This window comes from Aethalodelphis obliquidens, unplaced genomic scaffold (assembly GCF_003676395.1).
Source record: "Aethalodelphis obliquidens isolate GAN/ISIS:26980383/991018 unplaced genomic scaffold, ASM367639v1 scaffold8, whole genome shotgun sequence".
Taxonomy (NCBI): domain Eukaryota; kingdom Metazoa; phylum Chordata; class Mammalia; order Artiodactyla; family Delphinidae; genus Aethalodelphis; species Aethalodelphis obliquidens.
Genome location: NW_020837952.1, coordinates 58,820,727 through 58,840,095, shown reverse-complemented (window position 1 = coordinate 58,840,095; position 19,369 = coordinate 58,820,727). Strand labels below are relative to the sequence as shown.

Below are 19,369 nucleotides of genomic sequence, written 5' to 3'. Positions count from 1 at the left end.
ATGTGCATTTTTTCCTTCCCTAAAATGGGTGTGAGATCTGAGGCAGGCACCCATGCTGTCTTCACATCCCCAGAACCTGCCCCAGAGCTGATGTAGTACAGTGGGGGCTCCTGATACCCACGGGTGGGAAGAATGTTGCAAACCCCAGGACAGGATGACCCTGGGGAATGTATCCCCAGACTCCTGCAGGGAGAGGCCACTGCCCAGCCAGCATCAGCTGCCACCTGGGGGCCCCATGTAGTGTTTCCAGTCTGTCTCTTCCCTGAGGAGCCCCACACTCCTGGAGAAGCCACAGGCAACCCTGGCCGCAATCACGTGGGTACGTGGTTGGGTGGGCAGTTTGTCCTGAGAGCTCAGGATGGAGCAAGCTGGGTGGTCAGGGAGGACTTCCTGGAAGAGGTGCCTCTGGCTTTAGCCTTGCCACATCCTTGGCCACTCTGATTCTACAGTGGGTGCCCGGGCCTTGGAGTTGGTACATCCACACAGGGTGAGGCCTGGGATCACTTCCAGGTCTATAAGCTTGGTGGGGATGGGGTACTTGTCTGGGATAGAAAGTGACCTTTCCAGATGAAACAGCCTGCCACAGATGGGGCATCCGAGCAATTGCCTGGGAATTGGGAGATTCTGGGCTCACCCTGTGAGGTTCTGAGGGCCTGACATAGTGACACCTTACACAGGAAAGGGAGTGAAGTCAGGCCTTAAAGCTGCGAAGGGCCAGACGTTGGGGAGCTGGGGCATAAGGCCTGGGAGCCGCGTGGTCCCTTCAGTCATGAGGATTGGAAGGTGCTGGGGGACTGGGCAGGATGCATCTCCTGCGGGGTCTGGAGTGGGGCAGGGTCTGACCAGCCTGGCTGTAAGGTGGAGAGGCAGCTGCATCTGCTGGATCAGCTCCGGGGCTGAGTGGAGGGCAGGGAAGGCTCCCCAGCCCTGGGCTCAGGAGGGGGCAGGAAGACGAGGCTGCAGGAGGTGCTGGGTTGGGGGAGTGGAATGTGGGTGGGGGAGCTGGAAGGTGGTGGCTCACCCCAGCCCGCGGTTGGCATGAGGTAGGGGACTGGGGGTGGGGAGAGGCAAAATGGCCTGGCAGGATCTAGAAACAGCACTGGGTCCAGGTCTGGGGTGGGCCGAGCCCGCAGGGTGGGAGGCCTGGCATCCTGCCCCTGGTGCCCCCTGCCCAGCCCCCTCTCCGCACCATACTGCTGCGAGAATCCCCACAGACTGCACTGCTCCAGAAGGAAGCGCTGGATAAGCAGAGTGGGGAGAGCAGGCAGCCCAGTTACAGGAGGCACTGACAGCCCAAAGGAAATAATCCCTAATGGCAGACTTCAGGCACTAAGGCATGACAAGGAGGGATGAACCAGCTTGTGTTGGGCCAGACACGCCAGCATTTGCAGGTGCTGGAAGGAGCCAGGAGGCTGTGTGGTACACGTGGGTGCACAGGTGGCCAGGAGCACGCCCTGCCCTCCCCCAACCCACGGGCAAAATGCAGCCCCCACCGCAAGCCCCCGGAGAGGGCCAGAGGCCGTCTGGAAACCAACATTTTATTGAGCTCTCCCCACCCCGCAGAAATCTATCCAGCACATTCTTTTTGCCACCGGCATCACGGATACGGGGGTGTGGCCAGCACTCCCCCCGCTGCGCACTATTTGACCGACCCCAGAGAGGGAGGCTCCTCCTCAGGACAGGCCCCCGCAGAGCAGGCTGGGGCCAGGAGAGCAGGTCATTAACCAGTAATGACCCCAGAGGTAAAATAAATTCATTTCTCTTACAAAAACAAGGGAAAAACTAGTATGAACCTCAGTGTCCCAGCACTCGGAGTTTAAATATAAAAAAGGGGCAACAGAAAAGTTAAAAGCCAGCCAAACCGACAAGGCCACCTCCAGGGTGGTGGCGGAGCGGGCGGGGGGCCAGCCCCACCCCACGTGGGCCAGCAGCGGGTCAGTGGAGGCGGCGCCCCCAGCTGAGCGTCACCACCAGCAGCAGGGACAGCGCCAGCTCGGGCCACGGGCTGGGGGACACCTGCGGGATGAAGGTGGGGACGAGTGAGGACCTCCAGCCTGCAACAGGCCTGCTCGCTCCACACCTGCTGTGTGGCCACAGCAGGGACAAGGCAGGCGAGGGTGGGGCGGGGGAGCGCTCCACTCAGAACTGGGCGGGGGGGGGGTCTGGGGCGAGGTGACCAGAAAGCCGAGGGGCACAGGAAGGGTAGGAGAGGCCAGTGGCCCTGAGGACACGGCAGGAGCGGAGGCCAGCCCACCAGGGGCTGCCTGTCTGCCGGGAACTGGTGTGGGGGCCGTTCTGCTGTGCTGGCGGGGAGGGAAGGGGAGCAGTCAGGGAAGCTGCTCAGGACAAGGAGCCGCTCTGAGCCACCAGTCTGCCGCATGGAGGCGATTCCTGGCAGAGGGAGAAGCACGGCTCAGGTGTGGAAGCAGGCAAGGATTCGTGCATCTGGTCCACAAGCCAGAGTCTCAAACCCAGAGGCCTTTTGGACCAGGCAGCAGTAGAAACGGGGCAAGCAGGCAGGACCGGGTAGTAGGGAGTAGTGCGGACTGTGGCATCCAGAGAGGGTATGCCCCGTGGAGCAGCGGCACCACTGGCAGGAATGTAAGTCAAGGTCATGGAATCAAGGCTTACCCTGTCCCTGAGGGTCAGGAAGCTCCAGAGGCTTCTGTTCTCCCTGAGGTTAGTGAAAGCCACCATAAAACTTCTAAGAATGTCCCTCAGTCCTATGTGGCTGTAGGGAAAAACAAGCTGTAAGACAAAGGGGGGCAGGGCCATTACGCAGGAACAGGGGCGGAGACGGCCTTGACTGGAGGTGACAACTGTCACCCTATCCCCCTTCCCTGGGCGCGTCCACCAATGAGAGGCCTCTCTCCGTGGGCTGTTGGTGGTCCCGTAGTCATCCTGCTAGGGGTCTGGACTTGCGTCCCGGAGCCGGACCCAGGGCAACGCCCCGCTGCCCACCGGCCCAGAGGCAGGTCCAGGGGAGGAGTAGCTGTGTTCTGAGAGGCCCGGGCTCCTCAGAGGAAGGCTGCCTCCCCGGAGACCAAGGGACCGTGTCAGCTTGCATCCCGGTCTTTTGTGGTAGGGTCTCTCCGTCCCCACCTGGGCAATTCTGTGAGGTTCCGAGAACCTGCAAGGAAGCCGGCAATTCCCGGAAGCTGAGTCCTCACGCGAGAGCCCGTCCCATGCAGAAGGCTCCGCGCACACGGCTGGGCACAGAGCTCCGTCTTGGCTCACTCAGCAATTCCTGTCATTTTAAGTCAAGGCTCTGCTGGAAAGGGGCTACCTCGGCTCGATGAGGGGAGGACAGAAAGGCGCCGGGGTCTGTGGCCCAGGCCAGCTCCAGGAGCTGGGGACCCAGCGAGGGAAGGGGGAGCTGCGGGCTTCAGGGCTGCCCAGGAGCGGAGCCACCGGGGGCCAGCCCTGGTCTGTGGGGGTCCTGGGCCGGGCAGGGGCTCGTCACCTGTACACGGTCATCCGGATGGGCTCGACGAACTGGGGTAGCAGCAGCCTCAGCTCCATCTCGTCAGCAATGGAGGCCAGCTGCATGGCCAAGTAATGGGGGCCATCACTGCAGGGAGGCCACAGGGAGCTAGCTGTTGCGCTGGTGACCCACAGCCCCAGACCGACAGGTTCGTCGCGAGGTTCGGGGGCAGGGAACCATCACACACCCCTCCTCTGGCTCCCACTTTGCTTCAGAAGAAGCCCGTGGGGTCCCCTCCCCTGGAGTGCAAGTCCTAGACCCCGGGGAGAGGGCTGCCCAGGAGAAGCCTGTGCCCACCGCCCCCCCTTGTGGGAGTGCAGGGAGACACTGAGAGCCTGTGACAGCAGGCAGCTTCCCTTTCCCCTCCCAGGATGACTGAGTGCCCCAGAGAACCCTGGGAGGGACCCTGGCACATGTCCCCTGGACCCCAATCCTGAGATTACCTCTGATGGTACCACCCCTTCTCAGAAAGGGGGGGCTACCTGGCCCCTGTCTAGGCCCCCCATTCTCACTGAATGAGTCCCTGATGGAAACGGGGCCGTGCACACGCCCACTGGGCACCTGGGCCAGCTTCAGCTCTGCTCTCAGCGGGCTGCCCACATTCCACCCCGGTGACTTGGCTGGGAATTCCCAGGACCCTGAGCCCCTCCCAGCCTAGCCTTGGCCATCTGCCCAGTCTGGGGTAGGGGTTTGCTAGGGAGGGCTGGCCAGCAATCAGGTAGTGGGTTGGGTTCAAGTCAGGACAACACTGCCCCAGGCTCCATCTACAGATGCAGCGTGGAAGGGCAGGTGGCAGATTTTCAGGTCCCTCCAGCCCTAAAGTCCCGACCAGTCCCAAACCCCAAGTCCAGGACCTAACGGCTAAGCGATTCCTGAGGCCTAAAGCAGGGGGAAGCATCCAGAACCCTGGTGCTGATGCTGGGACAATCTCTTCCTGGCTGCCCTGACAACTGGGTCAGGTCTGCATCTGAAGTGGCCTCCTTCTGACTTTCTAAAACTGAATCCATCTCTTAAGAGGCCTTGAGGTGACTGTGGTCCTGAGGGCCAGGAGGCACCCTGTCTTAAGGCCACAAGCTTGAGTCATTTTGATGGCCAGTGCCATCCGGGGACTATGAATATGCTGGGTGCTCTGAGGGGCCCCTCTGTGAGCTGCTGTCAGAGCACAGCTGCCTCGCCCAGGGCACCTGCCTGCGTGACCACACCCAGGGAATTTCCACTCTGCAGCCCTGTCTGGAGAACCCAGAAGGCTCTGCTAACCACCCGGCCACGGTCACTGACCAGGAATGGGGGTGGGCAGGGCCCAGAGGCAATTGGGACCTACCTGTAGGGGGAGACAGGGTGGAACTCCAAGATATTGGTCACGCCGGGTAGCCCCTCACCTTGGTCATCCAGGAAGCCAGGGCCATGGTTTTGCAGGAAGGTGTACAAAAAGAAGTTCCTAGAGAGGGGTCTTGCTTGATACATTTCTTCTCTGGAGAAAAAAGAAGTAGACTGGATGCTTTGGGGTGTCACTCACTAGTCACCTTACCTCTACCCTAGCTTCCCCGGCGTGCATCCTGCTGTGTATGCTTGCTGTGTGCCTCTGGGCAAGTCACCGTGCCTCTCTGTTCTGTCATACACCCCTCAGGGATTTGGAGAAGACTCATAAGCGCCCTTGCCTTTTTCTCTTTTTTGTGTGTGAAAAGAGAATCAGGGAATTCCCTGGCGGTCCAGTGGTTAGGACTTGGTCGGGGAACTAAGATCCGGAAAGCCGTGGGGCACGGCCAAAAAAAAAAAAGAGCACATCAGACTACAAACGTATGTTTCTAATACTGGCCCCCAAGAGGCCTGTAGTCAAACTAAAAAACCCAAGTGTCTGGTGTCACAGTGGCCTAAGGCTGGCCTCCAGCAGGAGAGCCAATTCGTTGGGTTCTGCCAGCTTCCAATTGCTACGCCCCTCGAGCAGAAAAAGCAAATGCAAGCTACACGAGGAAAAGTCACCCACAATCCCAACTCCCAGAGGGATATTGCCAGTTTCTAAACACATTCACAGCACACACATTTTCAAAAATGGGATCACTCCTGGGGCAGGGAGCGGGGGGGAACGAACTGGGAGATTGGAATTGACATATATACACTACTGTGTATGAAGTAGATAACTAATGAGAACCTAAAAAAAAAAAAGGGATCACGCCTTACATAGTATTTTATAACCTCCTTTCTTCGCTTGATGTCTCACCTCTCCACTCCCCTGGCTCCTTGCTAATAGAACTAGTTTTTGGGGTGGCCCTGATCTGTGTTCATCTAAGGCAGTCTGACACTCCTGTTCTCACTTTCCCGGCACGCCTTGCAGCTAGTGGTGGGCATGTCACCCAGTTCTGGTCAATGAGGTCTCAGAAGTCTGACATGGGGGCTGAAAGGGAGCAGACACAGCCTGGGCAGCTGTGTTTACATGTTCACATCATCGCTTGTGATAGCCGGTGAGGCCTGTGACCGTGTTCACCAGAATTTACCCCACACTGTATCAAACAGCCTTCAGTCCGGAATATAGTGAATGAAGAACCAAAGGGCCTGAGTTCAAATCCCAGCTCTTCCACTAAGCAGCTGTGTGATGTCACAGTTTTCTCATCTGTAAGGTACCCCCCCCCCCGCACTGGGCTGTTGGGGAATGAAGGAATCTCCTTTAAGTACTTTGAGCAGAGCCTGGAACATGGGGGGAACAGGCACTGTTATGACCTCTGCACTTCAGTCCATTATTCTTATAATAATAATAAATTGTAGGGAATTCCCTGGCAGTCCAGTGGTTAGGACTCCCCGCTTCCACTGCAGGGGGCACGGGTTCGATCCCTGGTCGGGGAACTAAGATCCCACGTGCCGCGGGGCACGGCCAAAAAAATTTAATTGTATTAATAACTAATTGGCTTACACCCAAGTCTCCTGCTCCCCAGGCCAGAGTGGATCAGCGTTCATCCCTGAAGTGGACTGCAGGCAGGACGTGCACGGGCACAGAGACATGGAGCTAAACAAGCACGCGTGCGCTTACCACGTGCTTTCAGCATTAAAGGGTGACGGCTGGAAATGCAAAGACAGGGCAGGGGCTCGTGGGCACACAGGTTAAGGTTCCTGGGTCCTCCAGGTGTCTCGGGGCAAGTCTAGACAAGTTATTCTCCACAATGCATCCAAACTGCATGCAGAGATGGACATGATGTCATCAAGGGCGCAGACAGGTATTTGGGGGGTCTGGGGCCTTTGAGAAAGAAAACCACATAAGGACAGCATTGTTCCAGAGAGAATAAATGCCCAGAATTTGTATCAAAGAGAGATGGCTGTTTCAGTTTCCTGAGAGGGAAACAGTTTTACATCTGTTCCAGATGCAAGCTCGGTGTGAAAGGCAGGTCCGCAGGAGCTGGGGCTGGAGAGATCAGACGTGTAAACACAGCCACAAAGGCCACAAAAGAGCCCCGGCCTGACATATGCCACCCGCACCTGTCAGGACAGCCCCTTCCCCTGTGGGCTGAAAGGAGCTGTCAGGTCAGATCTGGTGGGTGGAGGGAGGGTGGCCCCCGGCAGGGCTGGGGGAAGGGTGCTGCCACCTGCTGAGGGCACCTGCAGGCAAAGTATTAAGAGGGCCTGACCCAGCGACTCCCCCAAACCAGCAGGGAAGGTCACGGGGACTTTCCTAAGACCCCACACCCAGCAGAGGTACCACTCTGGGTGCCTAAATCTTCACACATTTGTTCTAGAGACTGCTGGGTATCGGTGAAAAGCCGTGAGGTGAATCTAGATCCACCGGCCATCCTTGAGGAAAAAGTAGACGACAAAACTAGGATGGTTTGAAGCCACTTCCGTAGCCAGGGGTGACTTTCATCCCTTCCCCTTTTGATTAGGGGAGGCTGAACCAAGGTCACAAATCCTACTCCCAGGCCCCGGACCCCCGCGGGGTTGGGGCGGTGCATGGACACCACTTTGGGGCGGGGTGGGCTCAGTTAAGTTAGGTTTACCTTAGGAAAATTGTAAATGAGTCTTAACAAGCTAGATCAACATACAAAAGACAGCATTCCTACAAGGCAACTAGAAAATATTAGAGACAATAAATACATCTACAGAAACGTAAGGATTTTGATCAGGAATGAATTTAAGAAAGGATGCTTAAAATCTTTATGGACAAAAATTTTAAATTCCATTAACAGACTTAAAAGACCCAGATAAATGGAGACAGGTTTTAACACTGCATGGGTTGTAAGCCCTGTGAACTTGACCTTGTGTTAGGCTGGCATTTCAGGAATTGGGACCAGGAGCTCTTGCTGCCCTCAGGCCCCAGGCCCCAGGGTGTCTATGCAAATGGCTATTTTCCAGGGAAAGCTGCCCCATCAGGGAGATGACGTCATTTGCATCAGTCTCCCTGATCCCTCCCCCCTCCCCCCCCTCCCCAGCCCCCTGAGCACGGGGCTCTTCTGTTCCCAGGGATGGCTTATGGTCCCGTGGACACCCCTTCCCAAGGGGTCACAAGGGGACTTCACTGGGCACATGGCCTGAACCTCACCTTGACCCACCTTCTCAATATCCCTCATCCCCAGTAGACGCCTAGAATCCCGGGCACCTTGTGTACCAAATGGGATGAGGGGCCCTACCAGGCAGGTGCCTGACCAGGGACAGTGGCTACTGGCAGCTTGGCCAGGCTGGGGGTGAGGCCTGTGCTGTGTCTGGCCAGCTCCACGGATGGCTGAGCAACGGAGTGGTGCCTCCCCAACCAGACTGAACTGTCTGGGGGCAGGACCCGCGTCTGCACTTCATGTGGGTCCCCAGACCCCTCCGGACCTCTCTTGGGCTGGCCTGGGAAGAGAACAAAGACACCAGCCTCTCTTCTCCCCTTGCTCATCATCTGAGCCCTGCACGGATGCTCCAAGACAGGTGGGGGGATCTTGGGTTAACGTCCTAACCCACGCACTCGCTTGCAGTGAGATCTTGGGCCAGACCTCAATTTCCTTATCTGTTAAATGGGGATAATGGTCCCAAGATAATAGGGTTCCTCTTCCAGGCAAGCACAAGCACTAATTGTCTTATAATTCTGGCTCATGTCTGGGTATCTACTATTGTCAGGCAGTGATTTAAGCCCTCCCTGTACATGGATTAACTCTAAAATGCTCCCCACTTAATCCCGTATCTAAGTCAGAGAAGTGAAGATTGAATCCAAGTCCTCTGCCCTCTTGCTTCTAGCCAGTGCAAAGGTTCTGGCTGGTCTCAATGGAGGAGAATCAGCAGTCAGGCCTAGGCTGTCCTTGGGCCTCTAGATCTGAGCGAGAGAACAGTGTGGCCAGAGGGCTGGGGGCAGGGTCCCTACAGCAGCCTGCCAGCTCTGGTCCCTCCCAGCTACCGCATCACCCCAGTGGAGGCCCAGGCCGGTCCCTCCTGTCTGGCCCTGCTCCTGCTGGGGTCTCCAATCTGATCTCCACTCAGCAGCCTCAAATCTGACCCTGCCACCCCCTCTTAGCTCCCCAGTCCCCTCGGGAGACATGCTACACCATTACCAGGGCCCTCTTCTCCCCCTGGTCGCCTTAGCCCTGCCACCCCAATCCTGGACCTGGTTCCCACCACACTACAGAGCACGTGCCCAGACGTGCCAAGCCTCTAGTCTTTGCCTGGGCAGTGCCACTGGCCATCCTCAGTCTCCTTTTGACATCCCTGTTGGTCCCTGCTGGGTGTCCTTGGGTAAGTCAACCTCTGTGCCAAGCTTACTCCTCAATGAGGACGCTAGCAATAGCCATTTCACGGGGGACAAACAGAAGCTGGGACTTCCCTGGAGGTCCAGTGGTTAGGACTCCCGAGCTTCCACTGCAGGGGGCCCGGGTTCAATCCCTGGTGGGGGAACTAAAAAAAAAAAAAACGTAAAAAGAAACTGCCCTTACTGTTAATCTCTGCTTCCTGGCACACAACACAGAGCAGATAAATGCTTGTCGAATGACTAAACAAAGCCAAGTACTGAGGTCACTGCAGCTGCAGATCCAGGAGCCTGGACTGGTTTCAAGCATCTATTTTTTTCCAGCATATTTGCAAATGAGTAGTTTAAAACCCTTCTTTGGTGAAAGGAAGGCACACCCACCCAGGCTGCAGCCCACACATACCCTCCTGCACACTCAGTGGAAACCCATCTTCCTCCAGAGCTCCAGATGCAAACTGCTGTCCCACAGCCATGAGGACACCTGCAGGGCTTGGAAGGGAGGGCAGGCTCTGGACCAGCCAGCCTGCAGTGTCACTGGCTGTGTCTCTTCCACACACACACTGAGATGGGAACAGCTGCCCCCTCTTTGGAGGGGGGACCCTCAGTTGCCCGAAGCCCAGCCTTCCCCCTGTCCCTGCAGGCCTTGCAGCAAAGCAGGAACAGGTGATGACCCCTCTGGGACCACATCAGAGCCATCTGGTAAATGCAGTCCTGGGTGCCAGGCCAGTGGCTGCTGGGTGGATCCAACTGGAAAGCCCTGGTCCCCAGTCTTTTCCTTTGGGGCTTCCCGCCCCCTCCATGAACAGGGCAATGCCCTGGCTTACAGAGCACCCAATGCTCAAAGCATCAAGTGGAAAAGCCCTGACCTCAGCAAGACAGACCCAGCTTCCAGTCCCAGCTCTGCCACGGCTGTGTGACCAGAACCAGAGAGGGCTCTCCAGCACAGAAGTGGCACAGCCTCCAGGACTGTTCAGAGGAATAAAAGATACCACTGTTGCCCATTTTCTGCCACCTAGCAGGGGCTCCACAGCTGGTTAAGAAATCAACAGACCCAGAAGGGAATGGGAAACAGCTAGCCCCTACTTCTCTGGGGGCCAGTTTGACAGTCTCTACCAAAGTCACAAATGCACACAACCCTTTAATTTCTGGAAATGTGTCCTCCAGTGAGGCCGGCCTGTACCTGGCAGGATCTTGCTGGGCCAAGATCCTGAAGGTGCATGCACACAGCAGGGGGCACGACTTAACTGTGCTGCCACAGGGGTAAGAAGAAAAGACAAACACCTCCACCTGCGTGAGTGCATCTCCTGAAGGAGAAAGGCGATTAGTAAAGAGGGGAAGGGGCCTCTCTGGGACAAAGGTAGGAAGGAGACTGAATTTTTACTATAAATGTTTTCCTCTTCCTGAACATATGCTGGTATCACTGATTCAGAAAATAAAGCAAAAGCAACTGTTTCAAGTTCATAGCTTTAATTTGCGGTCTGAGATACTGATGTTTGTCTTAAAGGTCTGTTTCAGGAATCAGGCATCCAACCCCTCCCAGCCCCACTCCCCGCCCCTGCACCACCGCTCCCTCCCCACCTGGCAGGAGAGGTCCAGACTTATGAGATGTCCCAAGCAGCTGGTCTGATGTGGGTGGGGCTCACTTCCCTTAAGTGAAGGAGAAATACCTGGGGGACAAGGAGAGAGGAAAGAAAGGAGGGAGAGGAAAGTAAGGAGAGGGAAAGGTTATTTCAAGCAAAAGGTTGGAAATTCACCTGTGGGGTGTGCAGGCGTTAGAAAGCTGCAGCTTGGAAGGGACCCCCCTCAAGTCCTACTGCTGCAGCAGCACCGGAGCCCTCCTTCCACCTTGAACCCCAGCACAGGTGCTGGCCTGAGCCACCTGGGACCAGGCGCAAACACTGCCAGCCACCGAGCAAGAGGCTGGGGTGGCCTCAGGCAAAGGCTGCCCACTCTGGGCCCAGTGCTTCTCGCTCAGTAACCCCACACCCTTTTTATTTGCATCTAGAGTCCAGCCTCCGTCAGGACTCAGGGTTGGAACCGGGAAGGGCTTGTCACACACATACGTGGGAGGAGCTACATTAAATCTGGCCTCAACCCCAGGACACACCCTTGGCCGCAGTTTAAGGTCACAGTTTGGCTGGAGTTGCTCAGGGCTGACTGGGCTCCAGGTCCCCAGCGCCTGACCCGATGAGCTCCGGAATGTCAGCGGGAAGAACGATGCAAGACCAGCGCCCTCTTCTCCTCCCGACCTGGGCAGGTTGGCCCCGCACAAATGGAAGGAGCTGGGGCCTCTGGGTAGCGTGGAAAGAAGTCACGATTAGCTGTGAGTGACAAGAGCAAGCTAAGGACCTGCTGTTTATGCAGATGTTGATTTCTCACTGCTTACACAGTATTTATGAATGGAAACGCTGTAGCAAAGGGGCCCTGGGCTGGGCGCACACCTGGGTTCTGCTCCAGCTTGGCTGTGCTACTCTGGACAAATTCCTTAGCGCCTCTGGACCCCTAATTCTTCACTTGTAAAACAAGCATTGGGGACAGATTCTTTTCTGTCCTTTCCTGCTCAAATATCCATTAAAAAAACAAACTGTAGAGAAAGTGTAAAAGATTAATAATTCTCTTGACAACTAATTTTGAAATGGTTTTCAACCAGTTTGCTGAGGTCTGAAAGTTTCTGTCCCGCCCCAAATTCCTCAGTTGAAAACCTAATGCCCAGTAATGGGAAAAGGAGGTGGGGCCACTGGGAGGCAAACAGATCTTGAGGGCTCTGCTAGTGGGTTTCGTCTCTTCTAAACGAGGCCCAGGAGAGCTCCCTTCCCCATCCTCCACTGAGGATACAGGAAGTCTGGGGCACCCTGACCTTGGACTTCCAGAATCCAGAACTGTGAGAAATAAATGTCTGTGGCTTATGAACTGTCCAGCTTGTGGTATTTTGTAAGAATACACACTTCAATGAATTGAACAGAAAAAAGGCAGGGGAAACATGGTGAGGAGACCCTGGCAGGCCAGGTCGGAGGGGATCCCAGTCAACCAAGTCCTGTTGACACCCCTGTGCTTCTCCATCACCATTAGAAAGGAAAGGTGCCAAGATACCGCCTGGGTCTGCAGTTTAAGGAGCATGTATTTCAAACAGTAAATGCCAAAGAGGGTGTGGAGAAAAGGGAACCCTCCTACACTGTTTTTGGGAATGTAAACTGATGCAGTCACTATGGAAAACAGTGTGGAGTTTCCTTAAAAAACTAAAAATAGAGCTTCCATAGAATCCAGCAATCCCAATCCTAGGCATGTATCTACAAAAGGTGAAAACTCAAATTCAAAAAGATGCATGCACCCTCAATGATCATAGCAGTGTTATTCACAATAGCCAAGACATGGAAACAACCCAAGTGCCCATCAACACATGACTGGTTTTAAGACGTGGTGTGTGTGTGTGTGTACACAATGAAATATTACTCAGCCATAAAAAAGAATGAAGTATTGCCATTTGCAGCAATATGCAGTATGTATGGACCTAGAGATTATCACACTCAAACAGAGAAAGACAAATATTACATGATATCAGTTATATGTGGAATCTAAAACAGCACAAATGAATTTATTTACAAAACAGACTCAGACACAGAAAACTTATGGTTACAAAAGGGGAAGGGGGGGATAAATTAGGAGTATCAGATTAACAGATCCACACTATCATATACTATTTTTTTTTTTGGCCGCGCCAGGCGGCATGCGGGATATCTTAGTTCCCCGACCAGGGATCGAACCCGCTACCCCGCGGAGTCTTCAACACTGGACCACCAGGGAAGTCCCCACACCATCATATATAAAATAAACAAGGATTTACTGTATAGCACAGGAAACTACATTCAGTGTCTTGTGATAATCTATAATGGAAAAAAATTTTTTTAAATATATATTGTTTCTGAATCACTTTGCTGTACACCTGGAACTAACACAATACTGTAAATCAACTATACTTCAATTAAAGTACCTAAGAAGAATTTAAGTGAAGGACTACGCCCTGCTTTCTTCAGGTCTGGGTCTCCCTCCAGCGCTGTGGCGTTTCAACCACTCACGAGACCCTGTCACGGAGCGCTCCAGTCAGCAGCTTGGGGGCTCCCATTTCCTCCCTGGGACAGATCTCAGCTCCCCACTCCCACCTTTTCAACACCCTCAACCCCACCTTTACACCCTCCCTCTGCCTTCCCCAGGTTGGCATTGCGGACCTGCTTCTTCCTCCAGGCCCAGCCCAGAACCCACCTCGTTCCAGGACAGAATTATCTGTTCCGTACCCAGCATCCTGCGTAAACAGACCCGGATTAGGCACTTAGCCCATGACGGGTCTCATTAAATGTTTACCTGTCTATCTGCCCTGGCTCAGAGCAGGAACCCTGTGAGCGGGGACAGCCCAGTGGGAACCAGACAGTACAATGTCCAATAGAATGAGGGAACTGGGCTCACAGGACAGTCGGCTCCTGGCTGCGGCACCCTGGACTGGACAGCCTCACCTTTTGAGAGGAGGCAGAGGCTGCACGCATGGTATACGGTCAGCGCTCACTAATGGGAAGCTCTCGTCTGGTGAGTCTGGAGCTCAGGAGAGGCGCATGCCCACCCTGTGTCAGAGCTGGGATTTCCCGGATGCGTCATTGTTGGCACATGGGAAATCCGGCCCATCTCCCTGCCGGGACTCAGAGCCTCCTCTGAGGTCCAAGCCAGACACAAGTGACCCTCCCCAGATAGCCACGTGGGGCTGCCCGCTCCGGCCCAGAGCTTGCATCTCCTGTCAGACTCTGGGTGACCCCGTGTCTTCTCCCACCTCCAGAAAAACAGGTTTACCAAGCAGTGCCTGACAAGGCCCAGCGGGTGTTTTGTGTCGTCACATCCTAATATTGACACTAGGATAATCAGCTGCCCTCCGCGAGCCGCCCCAGTGCCCTGACCACCAGGCCTGGCCTCTCCTGCCTGCCTCAGGGCCCACGAGGGACTTGGACCGGGGGCTTATTTGCTTACATCCAGGGCCCGGCCCCAACCAACCCGCGGCAGGACAAAGCCACGACTGCACACGTCCACTCCAGACCCGCTGCAGGCTTCCTGGTGGCCGCCGACAACAAAATCCCGAGCGTGCCGGGAACTTCCTTGAAACCCCTTGGAATTGTTCTGAGCCAAGAAAAAAACAGCCGGACTCTCGTGGGATCCACTATGTCCACGGCAGGGGAAGCAAGAAGCCATTAATTGTCTACAAACTTAATGGGTTCACTAAAAACAGGATGCTTTCCAGGGAGAGGGGAAAACACCTCCGAGGTCAGGGTCAAGACCCACCGATGGATGGAGCCCTTCGCGGTGTGCCCCCTTCCATTTACTAGAGGATTGGACGTGAAAAAATGGACTATAACACTGCTCTCTGCTTTCTTTGCAGCTCAGTTTTTATACCTACTAACCACTTAAGAAAATTTACAATAAACATACATACAACCGTCTAACCAGCTTCTTCCCAGAGTGCCCAGGCTGTGACGGGCACTGGAGATGCTCTAATGAGTGTGACCTTTCTAAATTCCTCTTCTAATGGAACTACAGGCTAGTGTAAATCACACGAAGTGAGCACACATAATTCCCACACTGTCTTGAGTGTCCTGAAGACAGTATAGTCAAGTCTTAGGCCAGCCCACACTCTGGAGTGTTTCTCCCAAGACTGTTCCTTACTTTCTGAGACAGACCACATTCTGTCTATGTAATGTGTATGTCTCTAAATAAATCCACTTCTTACCTATCCAAAAAAAAGGTACTAGGCCAGAGGGACCGCTGGGAAGAGTGGGAGGGCTGTGGCTTTAGATCAGGTAGTCAGGGAAGACTTCTCAGAGAAGGAAGCAACTGAGTTGAGATGATGAGTCTGACATGCACAAAGACTGTGCTGCTAAGTACATCACTCCATCCCTCCCATGCAAGGCCACACAGAATCCCTGATGCTTGGAGAAATATTCCTGCTGACATAGTTCCACCAAAAAAAGAAAAAGAAAGACCACCTGGCAGCCATCTTAGAAGGTAGATTAAATATGTTCCCCACCCTTGCAGTGGTTAAGAATCCGCCTGCCAATGCAGGGAACACGGGTTCCATCCCTGGTCTGGGAAGATTCCACATGCTGAGGAGCAACTAAGCCCGTGTGCCACAACTACTGAGCCTGCGTGCCACAACTACTGAAGCCCGCGCACCTAGAGTCCACGCTCTGCAACAAGAGAAGCCACTGCAATGAGAAGCCTGCGCACCGCAACGAAGAGGCTCGCCGCAACTAGAGAAAGCCCGCGCGCAGCAACACAACAAAGACCCAGCACAGCCAAAAAGAAATTAAAAATAAAAGTTCCCCACGCTAAAGGACACTTTGAGGCACTCCCTGAAAGCTCACACTCTGGAAGCCACCCTCTCCAGACCCCTCAGGCATTTTAAACCAAACCCAAGCAAAAATAAACTTGTACAGTCTAATGTTGGTAAGGCTGAAGAAGCCACAGTGACCTTGAGGTTAAAACGGTGGGAAATCCCCAAATCCTGGAATGAGAAGGGAGGGGAGATGGGGGGGTACACAGACAAGCAGCACCAGCAGCCAGGTGCTAAGACTGGAATCCAGGCCATTTAGGGACCAGGTGCAAATCACCCAAAAAGTGCTGTTCCTAAGGACCCATTCCAAGGGCATGTCCAAAATAAGTAGAAATAAGATTAAAGTGTTAACTCCAGAGAAGTCAGTAACAGCCACCAACACTTGGGGGTGGTGTTCCTCCGTCCCTGTTGGGAAACCTCACGGACCCATTTTACAGAATGAGCAAACTGAGGCTCAGAGATGGAGTAGCCCGTCTAAGACAACACAGCTGGAAAGTGGCTGCGTGGAGAGTTTGGCCTGGCTTCTAGGAAACGGCTCATAATGCCTCCTGAACTATGTCTCAGTTTCTCCATCTGTAAAATGAGGCCTACCATCCTTGGAGGCTGGCCAGCACAGAGCCCTCCCTAGCGTAGTAAGGATAAAACCGATAACCCTCCCTTCCTCCCTTCCTCCCTTCCTGGGCAGCTGGAGCAAAGCCTGCGCAGAAAACCAAGCCACATGGGTGCTTGAAAAATGTTACAACAGCAGCGGCAGCAAGAGCAACAGCAGCAACACCCGGCCCCCAGGGTGGCTCCTTCTGGCGAAAATTACAGTAACAATGAACGGTTTACAAAACGACTCACACCCAGGAGGTAACGAGCCCGGGGCACCCCACCCCCACCCCCAGGGCTGGTTGGGGCCGCGCGGGGCTTGCGGCTGGACCCCTCTTGGTCACCGGATAGAACGCGCCCGGCGGCCCCTCCAGCGCCGCGGCGCCCGGCGGTCCCCGGTTTACACAAGCGAGCCGGGCGCCTTCCCCGCGCGGCGCACCTGCACTGGGCGTGGGTAGGAGGAGGGCGCCGCGCCCGCTCGGCGCGCAGTTCCTGTTCCGGACTTCCCCGCGTCCCGAGTCCGGCCGGTTTCGGGCCCCTCGAAGGTGCGCGGCTCCGGGGCGCCCCGGGGTCGGCGGGGACCGGTGCTCGACGCCATCTTCCGTTTTTTGGTGGCCGCGCGGCTGTACCGTCTCGGCCCTGGGCCTCGGCCCTGGGCTGGCAGCCCCGCTCTCTGGCCCGTACCCCGAGGACGTGGGAGCCCGGCCCCGGAGGCCGCGCAGGAGGGAGGAGCGGGGCGATGCGGCGCCGGGTTCCCGGGGCGCGGCGCAGAGGGGCCGCCCCATTGCACAGATGCGGAGACTGAGGCCCGCAGAGGCCCCGGCTGCCACGGTCGCCAACCGGGAACTGGAGCCCCCGCCAGCGAGGAGGTGTTTCGGAGCCGGGGTCCCCAGACGTCGCCCGCGAGTAACACCCGGGACAGGGAAACCTGGGTACGGGTCCCCCACCTTCCAGCCGGCGCCCAGGGCGGCCCCCGGGCGCTTACCTGCCGGGCTCGGGCTGGGCAGAGGGGCGGACGCCAGCGGAGTTAGGGTCACAGCAGGGGGGGCAGGGCTCGGACTCACCTCGCGTCGGCGGTGGCAATGGCGGTGACGGTGGCGGCGGCCGCAGCGCTCGAGCCGGGAGGCGTATTGTCTACGGCTAGGGGCCCGCGCGCGCGACCATATAAAACGCCGGGCCCCGCCCCGGCCCGCCCTCAGGGCCGCCTCCCCGGCCAATAGCACGGACTCCAGGACCCAGTCGGGTCCGAATGGCAACAGAGCTGCTACAAGTGTGATCTGTTTACTTGTTTACTGTCTTTCTGCCTCCTGCGGTCTGCAGGTTTGTTTTGTCGCGTGCGCTGGTTTGCTCCGGGGAATATTTGTGGATGAATCCCCTGGCTGCGTTTGGGTGGGTATTCCAGGATCTTTATATCCTCAAAGAACTCCTAGGGGATTGATGCTTTTTTCTTGCCCACGAGGCTCAAAGAGGACTTAATGACCTGCTAAATGACAGCATGAATTCAGCGTTCAAATATTGGCGCTCTTAGTGCTGGCAGCTTCAGGAGTTAGGTTTTGTTTGTTGTTTTTTTTTTTTCTTCAATTTTTTAAACTGTGGTAAAATGCACATAGCAAAATTTGCCATCTTTACTATTTTTAAGTGTACTGTTCACGGGTATTAAATACATTCATAATGTTGTGCTTCCATCTCCATAACTCTCCATCTTTCAAAACAAACTTTATACCACTAAAAAGTAACTCCCCATTCCTCCCTCCCCCGGGTCCTGGCAACCATCAGGTGTCAGGTGTTTTTAAGCCTATTTCACAAATGTGAAAACTAAGACTCAAACTTCTGTAGAAACAGCATCAGCAGCATTCAACCAAAGCCTGGCGTCTTCCTGCCCCACTCCTTCCCACCCCGCATCCTTCCAGCTGCACCATCCATCACACCTCCATTCCCATCGCCGTAGTGGGGGCAGCCCGCCCTGCCCTGGCGCTCCTGGGCCTAGGGGGAGATGAGTGGCAGAGAAGGGCCCCCAAAGCCTCGGGGGAGGGAGGAGAAATCAGAAAAGGTCCAGGCAGGGTGGTACCCAGCCCTGGGGTGGGCTAAGGAGGTGTAGGGTCTCGAGTCCCCAACCTGTTATTGCTGGGGTGTGTTGAGGTGGAGGAATGCAGAGCAGAGCACTGGGGTTACAAAGTAGCTGTTGTCCCAGGAACAAAACAAAGCTTGTTTACCTCAGTCCTGCTGCCTATTGGAACAGAGAAACAGCAGGGTCCGGGGAGCTCCCCTCGCCTTAGTTCTGCCATTTGCTACCTGTTGGAGATCCCCTCACCCCTTCTTCCCACCTCTGGAGTGATGACACTGATACGGATTTTTCCTTCATTGTTCTCATCTGTGAAATGGGATGACGGCATGCCCCCTCCCCCCCACCACCACCCTATAGGGTTATAGGGAGGATCAGAGGAGATAATCATCAAATGTTTAGTAAACTCCCAGCAGAGTTTAAGCTTCAAGGCCCCTCCCACCCTCTCTTCTGGCCTCTTCTGATTTTGTAATCCTTTCTTTGAGGGCCTCCCAAATCACATTGACTTCAAGCCCTACAAAGCCTGGATTTCCCTGGGCTGCTAATAGCCACAGGGTGCTTTACAGGCGGAGGGAGGAGCCCTCCAAAATAGGGGCCTCTCTCCAAAAGCAACTCTTCAGATGAGAAAACAGACTCAGAGGGGAAGCAATGGCATGGTCTCATCTATGTGTGTAAGAATGCTTCCAGAGGGGTCTCAAGGCTGAAGCCATGGTGCCAGGTACAGAGTAGGCATTCAGTAAACATTAGCGGAACAGCTGGAGGAAGGAGGACAGTTTAGGGACAGATGGGGGATAGAAGTGCCCAAGGAGAGGGTGGGTGAAAATATTTGCCTTGCAAGGTCCCCAAATAATATGCAGATCAAACGGACAGGAGGAAGAAAAGCCTTTTGGATGGGAACTGAGCCTGTAGAAGGCCTTGCCTTCCTATCAGTCCAGAAGAGATTAGATGGCAAATGATAATAGCAGTAACAATAACAATAGGAGCTGCCAGGATCTCCTCAGATCCCTCAACCCCAGGGCTAAGCACTTTCTATTATCACCTGTAATTCTTACCACTGTCCCATGTTACAGACACCCGTATACCCACAAAGGGTCCATGTACAGGCAAGAGAGACCTTGTGGACCCATTTTACAGATCAGGAAACTGAGGCTCTGAAAAAGGAGGCCAGCC

General features: G+C 55.2%; 1 protein-coding gene across 6 annotated transcripts; it reads right to left on the bottom strand.

Annotated features, from left to right (window-relative positions):
• Positions 1-1,524: 1,524 nt before the first annotated feature.
• Positions 1,525-17,442, bottom strand: BIK (BCL2 interacting killer). Of its 6 annotated transcripts, none has more exons than XM_027107888.1 (5): positions 6,390-6,852; positions 4,806-4,955; positions 3,464-3,571; positions 2,632-2,731; positions 1,525-2,016 (listed from the first exon to the last, which is right to left on the bottom strand). In XM_027107888.1, exons 1-5 carry the CDS (start codon positions 6,476-6,478, stop codon positions 1,936-1,938), a joined length of 528 nt encoding a protein of 175 aa, XP_026963689.1. In that variant the 5' UTR covers positions 6,479-6,852; the 3' UTR covers positions 1,525-1,935. The 6 variants fall into 6 exon arrangements, 5 of the variants coding, with proteins under 5 accessions (XP_026963689.1, XP_026963691.1, XP_026963688.1 ...); XM_027107890.1 differs by lacking the exon at positions 1,525-2,016 and adding an exon at positions 2,101-2,391; XR_003433049.1 differs by lacking the exon at positions 6,390-6,852 and adding an exon at positions 17,202-17,442 and having other exon boundaries at positions 3,464-4,955.
• Between the last annotated feature and the right edge of the window lie 1,927 nt (positions 17,443-19,369).

Bases quoted from the DNA above. Each gene is read 5' to 3' on its own strand.
- BIK (XM_027107885.1), bottom strand. From the start codon at position 6,478: ATGTCTCTGTGCCCGTGCACGTCCTGCCTGCAGTCCACTTCAGGGATG. The intron at 4,956-6,389 runs GTAAGCCAATTA...TTTTTTCTCCAG, and splicing joins GGGGAGCAGGAGACTTGGGT to AGAAGAAATGTATCAAGCAA. The intron at 2,732-3,463 runs GTGACGAGCCCC...TTTTCCCTACAG, and splicing joins ATCCGGATGACCGTGTACAG to CCACATAGGACTGAGGGACA.